Source organism: Cavia porcellus, unplaced genomic scaffold (genome assembly GCF_034190915.1).
Source record: "Cavia porcellus strain 051 isolate PalLab524CR breed Dunkin Hartley unplaced genomic scaffold, mCavPor4.1 scaffold_1, whole genome shotgun sequence".
Classification (NCBI taxonomy): Eukaryota; Metazoa; Chordata; class Mammalia; order Rodentia; family Caviidae; genus Cavia; species Cavia porcellus.
The window spans coordinates 202,344,752-202,356,658 of record NW_026947484.1 but is presented as its reverse complement, the minus strand read 5'-3'; the positions used below and the strand labels follow the sequence as shown (position 1 = coordinate 202,356,658).

The 11,907-nt window shown below is 45.3% G+C and overlaps 1 protein-coding gene across 1 annotated transcript; it reads right to left on the bottom strand.

The window, feature by feature from the left end:
- Positions 1–630: 630 nt before the first annotated feature.
- LOC106027880 (neutrophil gelatinase-associated lipocalin-like) lies at positions 631–3,635 on the bottom strand. The gene is made up of 5 exons (XM_013153267.1): positions 3,498–3,635; positions 2,932–3,068; positions 1,418–1,497; positions 1,106–1,225; positions 631–779 (listed from the first exon to the last, which is right to left on the bottom strand). Exons 1-5 carry the CDS (start codon positions 3,633–3,635, stop codon positions 631–633), a joined length of 624 nt encoding a protein of 207 aa, XP_013008721.1.
- Between the last annotated feature and the right edge of the window lie 8,272 nt (positions 3,636–11,907).

Genomic DNA, 11,907 nt, shown 5'->3' with positions numbered 1-11,907 from the left:
CAGAGACTCCCAGGCCTGCTTTCCCTGCTTTCCCATCAGCCCACTGTCCCACCATACTCACTAAACAATCAGTCATCGATGCACTCCTCTGTGGGGAAGAATGTCAGAGCAGGTAGGTGAGGGGTGTGTGTGTGCACATGTGTGTGCATGCATGTGCACACACTTGTGATCTCTTGGTGCCAGGACTCCTGCACTGCCCATTCTGCCTCAGGTCAAGACTGGACAAGAATCAGAGATCTGGAGATTCTATCAATTCAGGTCCCGGCCACTGGAAAATAAGAACGTCTCCATCTGAGGAGTTAGAAAGCTCCAGCAGAAGAGGGAAATGGTCCAGGGCAGCAAGATCCAAGATCTCAAGAAGAAGTGACCCAGGAGAGAGAAGCCCTAAGTATGGAGATGATATGGCCCGTGAGCAATTCAAGGTATTGGAGCATCTGACCCAGGGCAGCATGCCTGTGGAGTCTCTGTCCTGGGCCTGAAACTCTCCTCTGACCTGGCCTTAACTGAACTGGTTCCTAAACTAAGGACCCTGAGGACCACAGTCCATGAGTGGGAACCACTACCTTCCAGGAACTGGATGAAGGGACTCAGTTTACTCACACCCATTTCCCTGGTGGGGCAGCATCAGGTTTAAAGAAGCCCCACAGCCTCTCTTCTTCTGCTGAGCTCATCATTACCCAGGGGTGTGGTGAAGACAATGTTATCATCCATCAGGCCGAGGTACTTGGCAAGAATGACAAAGTCCTCATTCACTGTTGGGCTCAGCTCCTTGGATCTCCCTGTGGCCAAGATAGTCAGCAGGTGGCCAAAAGAGAAATACCTCATGGTTTTTAAAAGCTTTTTGAGAGAAAGTGTTGCCATACACTTCAGGTTGGCCTTAAACGCTCAATCTTCCCTCTCCAGCCCCACTGGTGTTAGTGACAGCCTTAAGTGCCATTGGCCAAGGGGAGGAAGTCTCAGACCCCTCTCCCATGGAAAGTCTGTGAAAAGGCCTCCTCTTTGAAAGGGCTCGAGGTGGAAGAGCCTTAGGGGTCTTCGGGTATAGAGGACCCCTCCTCTATGTGACCAGGAGGCAGGTCCCTGAGGGAATGGAATGAGAACGCACCATAGAGATCCATCCTGAAGTCCACCCTGCTTCTGACCATCTGATTGATGTACACCACAGCAAACTCATTGTAGTTGGTAGCTGCCACTGTCATTGTGTAGCTCTGTACTCCATGGTAACCTGCAACATGGACAGCCTGGGGTCATCCCTGCCCTGGCTGGGAGAAAGGGTCTGATTCCTTCCTCCATGACCAATCAACCAGAGCTTCTTTCCACAGGACAGCGTCGCTGTGGTGGGCAGGAATCCTGTGTCCTCCTGGGAAGATTCTGTCCCCAGAATCCCATGGAAAGGGTCCCACTAGTCAAGACTCACGTTTCATATTGGCCAGCTTGAACTGGCCATGCCGGATGCTTGGGACAAAAGTTCTGATAAACTGTTCACAGACCTGGTCCCTGTCACAGGGGAGACAGAGGAGTATATCAGGGAGATAACAAAGACTGGGTGCCAAGAGTCTGTACACAGAGGGGCCAGGCTACAGCAGGATTCTGAGACCCTCAATCCAGCCCAGCCAAAGATGGTCTGTCCCCAGCTATGGCTGGTGCCATGCCCAGCCAGCTCCATGGCTCTGGGCTTTCCTCTCCAGGCCCCTGCCTGGTCTGCTACGGGGGCCACTTGATCCTCCTTCCAGTACTCAATCTCCTCTGTTGCCTCCCCAGGGCAGCCTGTCCCACACACAAACCCCAGCCACTGAGCCTTGCTCTCATCCTGCTGCTCCCCTGTCCCATCTGTCTTGGGGATTTCATCTAAGCTCCCATTCTGCCCCAATGCCAAGCATTGTTTGAACTTTTGCACCACTCCTGACCCCTTCCCTGAGTCGACATCTTCCCTGCAACCCAAGACAAACTTCCCTGCCTTCTTTGGGATCCTTGATCCTCAAATGCTCCAACTCCAGTGCATGCAGTGGCCAGAGGCTGAACACACTGCAGGTGGCAGAACCGAGGCTCCCCACTCTGCGTCCTCATCTGCCCCTCCTCTGCCATCTCCAGCATAGATGCCTGGCCTTACCTTCATGGTTGTCCCTATCTTGCCTGATGAGTAGCTGTGCCAGGTCCCAAAATTCATAGGAGCCCAGGCTAGGCCTAACTTGAGATGGGATACTCCAGAGAGTCACCAGAAAATGCTCCCCTCCTCCCACCAGAAAATCCCTCAACAAACCCCACAAAAGTATTGAGACAGAGTGTCACTGAAGGCTGGCTGCTCTGCTACACTCTAAGGTGAGGCTCTCTGACTCAGAGTCCACCTGACACTTCAGGACCTTCCAGAACCTCTTTTTATTGTTGTGGTGGTGGTGCTGGTGATGATAATGGATTCTTAACTCAGAGGCATTGTTATTACTATATCGCTAACCTTTTCTTTCTTTTATCTTTCTTTCTCTCTTTCTTTCATTCTTTCTTTCTTTCTTTCTTTCTTTTTTCAGATAAAATCTCACTGTGTTGCCCAGGATCAATTTTGTGATCTTCCCACCTCAGTCTCACTTGATGAGCCTGCTAGGATCAAAGGTAGGTTGGTTCTATTAAGGTGACATCCCTACCAGGCCTACATAGTGGCATTGGGTGGCATCCCAGGCTGGATGCAGTGTCCTCCTCTGCTTAACACACTACTCTATGTCTTGTTTTCTTTTGATTCTGTGGTTTTACTAAAGCTACCCATGAGAGTTGATGGAAGGAAAGGAGGGAGGAAGACAGAATAAAAGAAGGGTAAGGGGAAAGCAGGGAGTTGGAGTCCATGCAGAGTGAGAAGAGGAATGGCAGCATCTCACAGTGCAGGACATTCCTTGACAGTGACATCGGTCTGCCTCTTAGGCCCCCAGGAGGTGGCAACTTCACCTGAGCAGGAAAGAGCTGGAAATGAAGCTGTGGTCATGTTCCAGTTTGTAGATGATGCTGGACATATTGATCTGCTTTTCACTTCCATTCTGAATCCTGCTGTCTGTGGTAGCTATGGTGTACCACTTCCCCTGGAACTGCAAGGGGACTGATGACAGGCAAAGCCCAGGGATGGATCCGGAGCCACCCTTCCCATGATCTCCCTGCTGCTACTTCTGGGAAGCTCTCTAGGCAACAGGACCCAGAAATGGGTTTGCCCTGGAAGCCGGCAGGAGCAGGGATCCTTCTAGTCCAGGAACACCCTGTGTGAGGAGTCAGCCCTGAGTTGTAGGGATGGGGTTACCCTGGGCAAGTTGCAGCATATATCTCAAAGCTTAAGTTTTCTTGTCCATGCAGAAGGTCCAAAGGTGTCCCCACCCAGTATACACTGCGTCTGGACTCTGTAGTCCTGTCCTCTCATCCTACCTTGCTTCAGAGTCCATCTGACTCTCTTCCCTTCTTTCTCTCCCCTCTTACTGTCATTTCTCACCCAACCCACCCTACAGCTGCCCTTCCAGAACCCTTACCTGGTCAGCTTGGAAGTCTGGCTGCACAGGAACCTTTCTAAGATGCAGGCTTGGAAGCCATGTCGGCCAGAAGTCCTGAGCTTGGGTCTTCAGTGTGCCTAGCAAGATGAAGCCCAAAAGAAGGAGACCCACAGCCATGGCTCAGGACAGTTGCTAGGCTGACAGGTATTGGAGGAGGAAGAGAAAGGCTGAGGAGCCCAATCTGAGGAAACTATTTATGGTCAATATGGCTATCACCCTCCCAGGGTGGGCTAATCCATCATTTGCTAAATCCAAGAATGGTGAGTCAGTTGTCAACAGGTCCTTCAGAAACACATGACAAGATACCTCCTCTGTTTCCCCTCTAGTGAAGATTGTGCAAGGTTGAAAGAAGGAGAAAAGGAAGGTCATTCTCAGAGTTCCACGTTTTGTATGGCAAAGGGTTCCCTGGGAGCACTCTTCCATGGATTGCAGAAGCTCAGATCTAACAAGCTGTCATCTCTGACCTTTCTGAGGGTGGGTTGTGTGACAAAGCCCCTTCCCTGTACCTGTAGAAAGCAAACAATGTACAGAGCATGGTGGAGCATGGTGACATGTGCATACAATCCCAGCACTAGGAAGGATGAGGCAGGAAGAATGCTGAAGTTGGAAGCCAGCCTGAACTAGTTAGCAAGCTCTAGGGGAAGTGGGTGGCAGGGAGAGATAGAGAGACAGAAACAGACAGAGGACAGAGAGAGAAGAGAAAAGAGAAAAGAGAAGGGAAGGTTCAATTCCCTCATGCTCTACGAAACTTCTGTACTCTTCTGGGAGAACTCTGCCCTTCAAATCAAAACACTGGGACTCTGCATTCATAACTCAAGGATAATAACAGACCATGGGAGATATTTGGGAAGATAGTTTGGATCCCATATTCATAGACCAGGTTCCTATGAGACTGAGAGATGTTGGAGGGTTGAGCTGTGGGATAAACAGACTTTAACTCTCTGGGCTAGACCAAATGGGGCCCAGCAACCTGCAGGATTCAACTCCATCCCAGGGCAGCTCAGGAAAGCTTGATCCCTTCTATGGCAGGGGTCCCTCCATGACAGCTCCATGGCCCTGGATCTCTCCCTCTGAGATTCTGCCTGGTCTGCTGTAGGGGCCACTTGACCTTCCCTCTAACACTCATTGTTTTCCCTATTGCATACCTGGGGCAACTTGTCATACCCAGGCCCCAGGCACTGAGTCTTTGGTCTTATGTTGCTGCTCTCTTTTCTGGTCTCTCTTGGCAGGACCTCCAGCCACCAATGATCCCTCAACAAACCCCACAAAAGTATTGAGACAGAGCGCCTTCTGGGAATAACCAGGGCAGGGCCTCCCAGTCTGCTATGGGTCTGCAGATCAGCAGCTACCAGTGCATCAGGTGCATACCTATGTTTTCTGTAGCCAGAAGCCAGGAAAATTCTAGCTGCTCTGGTCCTTCACTGGAGGGAGACCGAGATGGCTCATCTTCCCAGGGACAGGCCTCACCCAGCCTGGTCTAATCTGCCCCTAAGAACAGGGAGAGGCTCCTTGGAATTCCAATCTTGCATTTGGGATTCCAGTGTGACTCTTGTTTGGTTTCCAGAAGCACAGCATGTGAGCAGTGTCTGTCTCCACAATGAGGAGCAAAAGGATAACTTCCACCTGGGCCAAGAATACAGAGTGAGGGTCAGGGAAGTGGGCAAGAAGCAGGAAAAATCAATCCTGAGAATAACCAGTGGGACCATGGCCTTGGCTTAGTACAGCCCCCCTGGAGCCCATTCCCAGAGGCTGGGTCAGGGTTCTGGAGGCAAGTATGAGCTTTGGGGTTTCATGGTTCAGAACTTAGACTGGAGAGACAGTCACCCTCTGCTGAACCACAAAGACTGTGGGTTCAATTCCAGCCTGGAATACATAGGGAGACCCTGTCTTTAAAAAAATAATAATCAAGCATTGGGGTATTAATATTTATGCAGTTTCCAAATAGTAATATAAAGTAGATCCTTGAGTCAGCTACAACTGCAAAGGTTTTTTTCTTTTTTCTCTTTTTCCACGTAAAGGCCTATTTACAGTTGTCAAGATGGGAGTGTGGCTCAGTTTTCAAGTACTGGCCCAACCTGAGGCCTTGGTTTTAACCCCAGAGCCAAAAAAAAAAGAAAAGAAAAGAAAAAGAGACAGAGAGAGAGAAAAGAAAATTAAGGTGAGTCTATGCTGCATACTTGCAACCCTAGCACTTTGGGAGGTTAAGGCAAGAGGATTGCAAATGCAGGTCCTGTCTGGGCAAATTAATGAGAACTTTCCTCAAAATTAAAAATAAAAGGGACTGTGGACATGGGTCAGTTGTAGAGTATCCATAAAATCAGTGACCAAAGAGAGACAGAGACAGAGGAGATAAAATAGGAATATAAAAGCTAAGATTTACTTTGGGAAAGACTAATAACAGCCAGAAATTTAGAAAATTTTAATTTCTCATGGCAAAACACATATATAAGGCAGAAATAACTAGTAGGCCTAAAGGAGGGAGTTAACTGTAGGTTTTATAGACATTAAAAGAATAATGAAAGGTGCTTGGAGGACTGTGGAGTTCTAAGCAAGCAGGTGAGCGCCACTGGTTCCAGAGGCCCAGCGGCCTGGGCTAAGTGCCCCATGCACTCCCCCGCCCCAAGTCCAGCTTGTTTGGGACACTCACGGCTTCCGGGTGCACTGGTACAATTCAGCGGGTCTGGGGCACTGCATCTGCCTCCCCATTCCTGGCTTTGCTTGGAGGACTGTGGATTTCTAAGCAAGCAGGCGGGCACCCAGTTTCCATGAGTCCAGCTTGTTTGGGACCCTCACATCTTCCGGGTGTCCTGGAACAGCTGGGCGGGTCTGGGGCACCTGCATCCATGTCCCTGTTCCTGGCTGTGCTTGGATGAATGTGGAGTTCTAAGCAAGCAGGCCGGCACAACTGGTTCCAGAGGCCCAGCGACCTGGCATAAGTGCCCCGCGCACTTTCCCCTGAGCCCAGCTAGATTGGGACCCTCTCTCAGCCCAGCCAGGGAACCTTGCCACTTCCGGGTATACTGGAGCAGCACGGCAGATCCTGGGAGCATGCATCAGCCTCCCCTCTCCCGGCTGTGCTTGGCAGACTGTGTAGGGCTAAGCAAACAGGAGGAAGCCATTGGTTCCAGAGTCTGGGCTTGAGCCAGCCTGCTCCACCACCATGGACTTGCTATTAATCCAGGGAACTGGGTGCCAGAGTCCCAGAAGCTGAGGTTATAGAAGAGGATTTCCAACAGACCCTGAGGAAGCTTTAGATAACACTCAAAACACTTGAAACACAGAAATATAGAAAAATGACAAAACGAAAGACCAAATTACAACCTCAAAACTCCAGCTCATCCAAAGAAACCTTAGGAGCGATGTACATAGAAGAAAATATATGTAATACACCTCAAATATTGGACATAATAGCAACTGAAATAAACAAGCAACTTCAGGAAGCTTTAAAGGATTTCAAACTAGAAATAATCTCCCAGGTAAAAGAAGAAATGATAAAAGAAATGAAAGAGATGCTGAATATAACTAAAGAAAACACAGTTAAAAATTGGAGGAATTAAGCAAAAAGATAGAATCCCTACATGAGTACTATAAGAAACAAACAGAATACATAAAGCAGATGCACAGAGATATACAGGAAATCAAAAATTCCACTGAAAGGTGCAAAAACCACCTCAATGAAAGTGAAGACTGAATTTCAGACCTTGAAGACAAGATTGCACATAGTGAACAGGAAAGGAAAGATCTTTTAAAAATAATAAAGAATCAGGAAATAACAATTCAACAACTGCAAGGTGACCCCCCCCCCAAAAAAAAAACATAAGATGGAAGGGATTAATAAAAAAGAAGGGAATGACATAAAGGATGGGAAGAGAATAGTTAGAGAAGTAAGAGTCGAAAATTACCAAAACAGGAGATTGGAAATCGCAATCATGATCAGTGAAGCATATAGTGCTCCAAATAGTCACAATCAAAATAAAACTACATTCAGACATATAATAATCACCATCCCAGAAATCCAAAATAATAGAATATGAAAAATTGTCAGAGAGAAAAGACACATCACTTATAAAGGAAAACCTATCAGAATCACAGCAGACTTCTCAGCACAAACAATAAAGTCAAGAAGAGCATGGAGTGAAGTTTTCCAGATCCTAAGGGAAAATGATTTTTGTCCTAGACTGATGTACCCTGCAAAACTGTTCATCAAAACTGATGGAGAAATAAGATACTTCCATGACAAAGAACAGCTGAAGAATTTCATGATCATCAAGCCAACCCTGCAAACAATATTGAAAGACAGTTTGGATACACTAAGGAAAAAACCACTAAGCAAAGCAGATAATTAAAGTGAACAGAAAGATAAAGATGCAACAGCAGAAATATAACATATCAACAATAAACCAACATATAACAATTATAACCATTAATATAAATGGTATCAATGCACCAATTAAAAGAAACAGACTGGCAGAATGGATTAAGAAACAAAATCCAACCATATGCTGTCTACAAAAAAACCCATCTAACCCAAAAGAATACTCACAGACTGAAAGTCAAAGGATGGAAAACAATACTCCATGCAACAGGAACCTAAAAAAAAGCAGGAGTAGCCATTCTGTTTGCAGACAATGTGAATTTTAAATCAGTAATAATCAGAAGAGAAAAAAAAGGTCACTACATACTTGTTAGGGAAAAATTTCAAGAGCAAGAGATAACTGTCTTAAATATACATGCACCAAATTCCAGAGCATACAGTTAAATAAAACAAGTATTAATAAAAATGAAAAACCAATTTAGCAGTAATACAATTATAACAGGAGATCTTAACACACCACTGACACCAAGGGACAGATCAACCAGACAGAAAATCAGCAAAGAAATGAAAAAACTGAATTGCACATGTGAACAAATGGACTTGATAAACATATACAGAGTGTTCCATCCAATAACATCAGAATGCACATTGTTCTCAACAGAAAATGGCTCATTCTCTGAAATAGACCATATATTTCCTCAGAGAACATATTCAAATAAATGCAAAAGACTTCAAATTATCCCTTGCATGTTATTGGATCATAGAACTTTGAAATTAAAAATTAATGATAAAAGATACTGCAAAAATCCAACAAACACATGGAAACTGAATAACACACTCCTGAGAAATCAGTGGGTCACAGGGGAAATTAAAGAAGAAATCAAACAATACCTACAAGCAAATGAAAATACTAATACCACTTACAGGAATCTGTGGGATGCAATGAAAGCCATCCTCAGAGGAAAATTTATTGCACTGAGTTCCCACATCAGGAAAACAGAACGAATACAAATAAATAACTTGATGCTACACCTCAAACAGTTAGAAAAAGAAGAGCAAGTCAAGCCCAAAGCCAAAAGAAGAGAGGAAATTATAAAAATCAGAGCAGAAATCAATCCAATAGAGACTAAGAAAACAATACAAAGAATCAATGATACAAAAAGTTCATTCTTTGAAAGAATAAATAAAATTGATAAGCCTCCAGCCAACCTTATTTAAAAAGAGAAGAAAAAGCTCAAATTCATGCAATAAGAAATGAAAAAGGTGAAATCACTACAGACTCTACAGAAATACAAAAGATTATCAACACCTATTTCAAAAACCTCTACTCTCAAAGGTTTGATAACACAGAAGAAATAGACAGATTCCTAGAAACATATGAAGTACCAAATCTAGGTCAAGAGGATGTAAAACTGCTGAATAATGCAATTTCTACTAACAAAATTGAAAATGTAATTAAATCCTTACCTACAAAGAAGAGGGCAGGCCCAGATGAATTCACTGCAGAATTCTACAAGAAATATAAAGAAGAGAGGAGGAGCTGGGCGGATCCGGAGTCCCTGCAGAAGCCCGTTCCTTTGTCTGAAGGACTGAATACTTCTGCAAGCAGAGAGGCATCGCAGCTTCCTGAGGCACCTCAGCCTGTGGTGAGTGCCCAGCACAGTCTGCCCAAATCTCAGACTGTTCCGGACCCCCCAGGCTTCTGGGTGCAGTGAAGTGGAGCAGTGGGTTAGAGGCCACTACAGCTGCCTCCCCATCCCCCCCGGCTACACTTGGAAGTCTGCTGAGCTCCTGACGGATGGGCGGGCCTACACTAACCCCCAAGCCCAGCCGCACCTAGCCATCTCCTGCAGAGGAGGAGCTGGGCGGATCCGGAGTCCCTGCAGAAGCCCGTTCCTTTGTCTGAAGGACTGAATACTTCTGCAAGCAGAGAGGCATCGCAGCTTCCTGAGGCACCTCAGCCTGTGGTGAGTGCCCAGCACAGTCTGCCCAAATCTCAGACTGTTCCGGACCCCCCAGGCTTCTGGGTGCAGAGAAGTGGAACAGTGGGTTAGAGGCCACTACAGCTGCCTCCCCATCCCCCCCCCCCCCCCCCGCTACACTTGGAAGTCTGCTGAGCTCCTGACGGATGGGCGGGCCTACACTAACCCCCGAGCCCAGCCGCACCTAGCCATCTGCTTGCAGAGGAGGAGCTGGGCGGATCTGGAGTGCCTGCAGAAGTCCCTTCCTTTGCCTAGAGGACTGTGGATATCTCTGCAAGCAGGGAGGGATCACAGGCTCCTGAGGCACTGTGGCCTGTGGAGAGCACCCTAACCCGGCTGCAATTGAAGAGCTGTGGATCTTCCAAGGGGCAGGTGGGCGCACAGTGTCCCTGAGGCCCAGCTTGTCTGGAACTGCGGAGTTCTGAGCAGGCAGAGGAGGGACACTGGTTCTGCAGGCCCAATGGCTTGGGGTAGTGCGGTGTCAGAGGCTCAGTAGCTCCAAGCATAGAAGGGGATTTTCAACAGATCCTGAGGAAGCTTTCAAATAACACTTGAAACACAGAAATATACAAAATGACAAAACGAAAGACCAAATTACAACCTCAAACCTCCAGCCCATCTCAGGAAACCCTAGGAGCAATGTATATAGAAGAAAATATATCCCATCCACCTCATATATCGGACATAATAGCTACTGAAGTTGACAAACAACTCCAGGAAGCTTTAAAGAAATTCAAACTCGAAATAATCTCCCAGATAAAAGAAGAAATGATAAAAGAAATGAAAGAGATTCTAAATATATCTAAAGAAAACACAGATAAAAAATTGGAGGAACTAAACAAAAAGATAGAATCCCTAGACGAGCAATATAAGAAACAAACAGAATACATAATGCAGATGCACAGAGATATACAGGAAATAAAAAACTCCACTGAAAGTTGTAAAAACCGCCTTAATGAAAGTGAAGATAGAATTTCAGACCTTGAAGACATGATTGCAGCTAGTGAACAGGAAAGGAAAGATCTTTTGAAAATAACAAGGAATCAGGAAACAACAATTCAACAACTGCAAGACGATGCAAAGAAGAATAACATAAGAATGATAGGGATTAATGAAAGAGAGGGAGACAACATAAAGGATGTCAAGCGGATATTTAGAGAAGTAATAGCTGAAAATTTCCCAAGCATGAGATCAGAAACTGACATCAAGATCAGTGAAGCATATAGAACTCCAAACACTCATAACCAAAATAAAACTACACCCAGACATATAATAATCACCATCCCAGAAATCCAACACAAGAATAGATTACTAAAAGCTGTCAGAGAGAAAAGACAGATCACTTATAAAGGAAAACCTATCAGAATCACAGCAGACTTCTCAGCACAAACGATAAAGTCAAGAAGAGCATGGAGTGAAATATTCCAGATCCTAAAGCAAAATGATTTCCAACCAAGACTGATATATCCTGCAAAACTATCATTCAAAATAGATGGTGCAATACGATACTTCCATGACAAAGAACAGCTGAAGAACTTCATGAACACCAAACCGACCCTGCAAAAAATATTGAAAGACAGTTTAGATACACAAAGGAAAAAACCACTAAGCAAAGCAAATAATTAAACAGAACAGAAAGATAAAGATGCAATAGCAGAGAGATAACATTCCTACAATTAACCAGCATTTAACAGTAATAACCATTAATGTAAATGGTCTCAATGCACCAATCAAAAGAAACAGACTAGCAGAATGGATCAAGAAACAAAATCCAAACATATGCTGTTTACAGGAAACCCATCTAACCCAGAAGGATACTCACAGACTGAAAGTCAAAGGATGGAAAACAATTCTTCATGCAGCAGGAATCCAGAAAAAGGCAGGAGTAGCCATTCTGTTTGCAGACAACGTGAACTTTAAACCAACAATGACCATAAAGGACAAAGAAGGTCACTACATACTTGTAAGGGGAAAACTCCAAGAGGAAGAGATAACTATCTTAAATATATACGCACCAAACTCCAGAGCACCAAGTTATATAAAACAATTATTAACAGAAATGAAAACTCAAATTATCAGTAACACAATTGTA

What these genes read in the sequence shown, in the direction of transcription:
- LOC106027880 (XM_013153267.1), bottom strand. Translation starts at nt 3,635, where the DNA reads ATGGCTGTGGGTCTCCTTCTTTTGGGCTTCATCTTGCTAGGCACACTG. An exon ending in TCCAGCTCTTTCCTGCTCAG is followed by an intron (nt 1,498 to 2,931) that starts GTGAAGTTGCCA and finishes CCCCTGTGACAG; the next exon opens with GGACCAGGTCTGTGAACAGT. An exon ending in CTTCAGGATGGATCTCTATG is followed by an intron (nt 780 to 1,105) that starts GTGCGTTCTCAT and finishes TCTTGGCCACAG; the next exon opens with GGAGATCCAAGGAGCTGAGC.